Consider the following 5,484-nt stretch of genomic DNA (forward strand, 5'->3'; position numbering starts at 1 on the left):
CAGTGATCGCCCGCCGGACGGCAGCACTGTAGCCACGCTTACCTCGGCGAAGCCCTCATCACCAAGATTGAGCAACAGTAACCAGCCACCGACAAGGCCCTGGACAGTGGGGCCTGCCTGTCGACCCAGGAGCCAGCAGCCGGCGGGACCCACCAGTCGGCGGGCCCCAACAGTCGGCGCGGAAGCCGGCGAGTATAGACACAGACAGCTCGGCCCCGTGCCCAGCCGGATTACCATTGTACCCCCGGGGGGTAGGCCTATATAAACCCCCCGGGGCATCCATGCAAGGGGGATGAATCTCTGCTAGTCTCAAACACCACATAGGGAGGAGAAGAGAGCAAGCCGTGCCCTTCTTCCTCCTCTCGCCAAACAGCTCAAGGAGCACCGTGTAGCTACTTGTTCATCTAGTGACCATGCGGAGACCCCACAGAGCAGCAGTAGGGGTGTTATCTCCACGGAGAGCCCCGAAGCTGGATAAGATTCGCCGGCGTGCATGTCTTCGCCTCATCCCGTTTCCAGGCACCGGCGATGTTTTACTGGCTCCCACAATGATAAGCCACCCGTTGGCACATGTCGCACCTACCACCCAACACATCTGGTGCTATTCTGCCCTTGAATGGATTACTAAATCTAACACTTTCAGTTTCTTCAGTTCACTTCTAACTCTGGAGAATTTAATGTGAATTGAAATGTGTATTTCTGGTACCAAGTATGTTAACAACCCAATCTCATCAATCTTTTCATATCAAAATCCAGGATTACCTTCCCAATAAAAATTGCTTCACTTGCTAATGCCAAAGCAAGACATGAACACTGAATAATAGTACCATCATGACTGGATATATAGCCAGTAGATACAATGTGATGTAACTTTTCACAATTGCGCAGTATGCTGCTCTGAGACGATTATGTGCTGAGCAAATGAATGATAGTACAGCTGCTGGCTTGCTGCATAAACTTCAGAGAGCAGAGCTCAAATTGTACAAACCCTCGCACAACCAAGTTTCATAGCTTGGCAGTGCTTGAGCAAAATACAGGAGGAACATTTACAGGCTTCTTTGCCCCTGTATGATTCCTACATATTTGTTCTTCACAAAGCGGCGGAGAGAGGAATGGTTGCTTGCATGCCTGTTTTACAGGCATGTGTCGCAAAGCAGATGTCCGTCGTCTCAAGGAACTCCTGGGTCTTCAGCAGAATCAGTGGGATGTAGTCAAGGACAAGCCTCTTGCACTGAGAGATAAAAAGAAAAGCAGATTCGTGAGCAGAACAAAACTAGATACCGTTTTTTAAACAAGAAACTAGATACCTTGCAAAGCGTCAAAAACGCCAAAAGGTTTATGCGTACCATTCAGTTGTTACAAAGTTAGCCAATTACACAAATAGTTAGCAACATCTAAAGTTCTAATGATCCTGAACTGGTATATACTGTATATTACTGGAGCTGGTGTATTGGAGAAAAGCACTGTAGTATTGAACAGCTAACTTTCAGAAGCATTAGAACAGGTCAGGGTTTCCCAGTTATTTCTGTTGTACAAAAGACCATGAGAACTAGGTGATCCTGTGATATGCTATCATTTAACTGCAGGCAGATTCGTCCGTGTACCGGTAACTACGACTGTTTCCGAACTTAACTCACCTGCGGTTCATAGTTCTTCGCCTTGCTGCATGTTTTGAAAAGAAGCCCGACTATCTCCAGCTGCAAAAAATCGCGACATGCACAAGAAAGCATTAGCCATGTGCAAAGTACAAGCCAACCATTGCACAGAAGATCGGTAAATGCGATTGAGAACATGACAGTTACCTTGGTGTTGGGATCCTTAAGCATCATAAGAACTTCAACAAGAACATGATGGCATAGACCACAGGCATCCCCTCGTGTGGACGACAGAGTCGCCGCCCCCTTTGGGCACAGGTGCGCCGACTCACAGAGCTCTTCAGGTTTAACCACAGAAACCTCCAAGAAGAAAGCGGGAATGTAGTAGTCGACCAGCGTGATGCACTGCGAGAAGATGAAAGCCAATCAGTTTACTGAGATTACAATTATGCTATGCATGGCAGGCATTGCCATTTAGCCATACCTGCTGTCTTAGAGGACCCAGGTTTGCACACGTGTGGTGGAGGACACTGAGAATCTCGGTTTGGGTTTCGTTTTGTCGCAGGTAGACCAGAGCTTCAGTTGAGTATTGCTCACATAGTACACACAGCTTTCCGTTTGCCGAAGTTAATCCTGACCCTCTGCTTGCAGGAGGGAAGTTTTCCTGGGCTGAAATGGATACAGCAAAGCAGTTTGATCATAACTCATAAGCTCAGCACTCAACACTGTGGAACTTGAGTTTTTACAAGGAGAGGGGTGTTTAGCTGAAGATGTGGTCAGCATAATTTGTCACAGGAGGATCACAGTTATCTTTATGAGTAGCTATAAGTGAGAGTTCAGACTTACAGGATTAGTAAATGGAAGCAGAATTTACATGCCCTAATTGTGACTACTTCCAGCTAAATATATCTAACAGGCAGCAAGTAAAGCAATTCTTAGTTTCTTACAATACAGGCATCAGCAACATGATTCATACTATTATGTGTCTTTGCAACTTAGATCAAAGCAGAAAAGTAGATGCAGGATTATTTATGGACAGTCTTCTGGTAAGTAGATGTAGGATTATTTAAGGACAGTCTTCTGGTCAAAAATAAAAGGACAGTCTTCTGGTAAGTAGATGCAGGATCATTTATGGACAGTCTTCTGGTCAAAAATAAAAAGACAGTCTTCTGGTAAGTAGATGCAGGATTATTTATGGAAAGTCTTCTGGTAAGTAGATAAAGGATTATTTAAGGACAGTCTTCTGGTCAGTAGATGCAGGATTATTTAGGGACAGTCTTCTGGTCAAAAATAAAAAGACAGTCGTCTGGTCAAAAATTAAGTTGCAGTTCTTATCATAAGGCGAACACTCAAAAACAGGTGGAACTTCAATTTTTGCAAGTAGAGGGTTATTTAGCTGAAGATGTGGTGAGCATAATTTATCACATCTGGATCTGAGTTTTCTTTATGAGAAGAGAAACCATAAGTGATAATTCGGACTTTCAGAATCAGTGAATGGAAGCAGAATAACATGCCCTAATTGTGACTACTGCTAAACTAAAGATATCTGATAAGCAGCAAGTACGCAATTCATAGTTTGTACAACACAGGCATCAACAACACAATTCATACTTGTATGTGTCTGTGCAACCCAGATGAAGTAGAAAAATAGACGCAGAATTATTTCTGGAATCAGCACAAAACCAAATTGAAAGATAGTACTCCATTAGTATTTTGGTCAAAAATTAAGTGGCAGTTCTTCATACATACAGTATATTATACAGTAGCAAGCATCACATGTTTCAGATGGTTTTCTAGCAAGTATTTTCCAGAAAAGTGGATTGGTGGCACACAACTGCTGCATTCGGTCAACCTACCTAACATTATCAGCATGGATACCATTGAGACATGAACAGAAACTCCTGCATATCAAACAAGAACAACCAATACGAGCATTCAATCTTGCAATGAATCCACAGCTTACTGAGTATGCAGGCATATCGATCTGCGCTCCTCATATATGCATCTCTGCTCTCTGCGAGCGCGGCCGAAAAGGCCAGCACGAGTAGCACAAACGCAAGCCTCCTCGACGTCCTCGTCGAGCTCGCCACCGCCATGCCTGCTCACAAGTTTGCCGGACAGTTAATTTGGGGACCCAGAGCACAAAACAGGGAGATGTCCCAACAGCTATGAAGTTGTGCATCAGAATTCAGAAGGCTAGAATGCACAGAAAATCCCTCTTGCTAACCCCAATTCCTAGAAAGTCAATGAGCACCAGATTCAGCAAGACTCGTTCTTGTGGCACCGCCAGAACAATCTTCTGTCCCCACGCCAGAACAAGGCCCGACGAGATCCAAAAACGTACAGCGGATGCTGCTCGAATCGAGCGTCGCTCGGTAGATGCAGGATGAACATGGGGGGTCCAACCCAACCGGGCAGGGCGGAGCAAATCAGCTAGTAGTAAATATTCTCTCAGGGGAATCGCGGAGCAGCTCACCTGGTTGACTCGCTCTGCGGCCGCTCCCCTCTGCGGCTGATTTGCTCTTGGAACGGGGGAGGGCAGCTCGGGGAGTAAAAGCTCCAAGAGGTTAGCTCAGGCCCTGACTCCCGAGGATGGATGGATGGAAGCGGCGAAGAAGAAGACAACCTTTTCTTATACAAGGTAAGCGGTAAAAAGACTGAACTGAATTGAACTGAACTGAACTGTGTGACCCGTGTGAAGTGCACCCACGGTTCATTAATCATCTGTCATAGCTTTTTTTGGAACTTTGCATATAAAGTGAGATTACATAAATTTTGAAATACATTCATATTATGTATTTATTATTTTTATGACATAACTATTAGTAAAAGAAAATCTTATCCCGAAGAATGGATATTAATGCAAATATAGCAGTTGCAGCCTAATTAAAATAATATTTCGTTAAAATTTAATGGTGTTATACGCTTTAATGTCGAAAAAGACATTTAGCAGGGTAATTTCGCTCGATTTCTTTGTACTTCACATACACGTCAAACTGTTTCATCAATGGATCTTAAAGTTTGGTTGATATTAATTTAACTTTATCTTAACCAGTTTTTTTTCTGTTTTTTAATTAGACTTCTACTGTTTGTCTTTCTTTAAAACAACTATTTTGTCAGGAACATCTTTTCTATGTATTTTTAAAATAATAATAAAGTTAAAATTTCTAGTAAATTAAATTATGTATGCCAATGATTGGTTTAGGTTCATAAATATGACATATACATATGTCATTCATAAAGATAAGATATTTACGACATCTTAGATTAATTATTAGGAAAATGTATAGTACACATTCGCTTTTAATTGTCACACCTAACAAATCCTATCTAGTACACCACATCTTGAATGGAGATGTATGAGTCAACCATTCCTTTGTCTGAGCACTTAAATGTGTATGAGATTAAAGTCCAAATGAGGTAAATACATCAGAGGTCTTAGAACTTGCGTGCGGCGGTCACTTTGGTGCACAAAGTTGTAAAATAAGTGTTTGTGGTCACTAAACTTGCGAGGCCGTTCAAATACAGTCACTCTCACCGTACGCATGCGTATCCGTAGACGCCAGCATGGCATGGGCCCGCTGTCAGCCACCGTAATTGCTCTTGTATGATAGATTTGTAGAAAAGCCTGCAGTTTTTTTTATTTACATAGGAACCCCTAAAATAAGAAAAATAGTGGGGCGGCAGGGTTCCATACTTGGACGTACTGCTAAGTGGCACGATTGAACAACCACCACGCCAACAGTATCATGTGTTTACTTTGCACTACTATATTAAACTGTATATCCTATCCGGGTGGACCCAAAAAGTGATAATGAAGAAATTTATGTCTTCTAATAATAAGAATGCAAAGTGCAATCGGTGGGTTCGAACTTGTGACATGGAGATT

The 5,484-nt window shown here is 42.9% G+C and overlaps 1 protein-coding gene across 1 annotated transcript; it reads right to left on the minus strand.

The window, feature by feature from the left end:
- Nucleotides 1-758: 758 nt before the first annotated feature.
- Nucleotides 759-4,335, minus strand: LOC125542832 (proactivator polypeptide-like 1). Its single transcript, XM_048706039.1, has 6 exons — nucleotides 4,072-4,335; nucleotides 3,559-3,693; nucleotides 2,080-2,264; nucleotides 1,803-2,000; nucleotides 1,638-1,697; nucleotides 759-1,231 (listed from the first exon to the last, which is right to left on the minus strand). The coding sequence occupies exons 2-6, from the start codon at nucleotides 3,689-3,691 to the stop codon at nucleotides 1,091-1,093; spliced, it is 717 nt and encodes a 238-aa protein (XP_048561996.1). The 5' UTR covers nucleotides 3,692-3,693; nucleotides 4,072-4,335; the 3' UTR covers nucleotides 759-1,090.
- Between the last annotated feature and the right edge of the window lie 1,149 nt (nucleotides 4,336-5,484).

This window comes from Triticum urartu, chromosome 3 (genome assembly GCF_003073215.2).
Source record: "Triticum urartu cultivar G1812 chromosome 3, Tu2.1, whole genome shotgun sequence".
Classification (NCBI taxonomy): domain Eukaryota; kingdom Viridiplantae; phylum Streptophyta; class Magnoliopsida; order Poales; family Poaceae; genus Triticum; species Triticum urartu.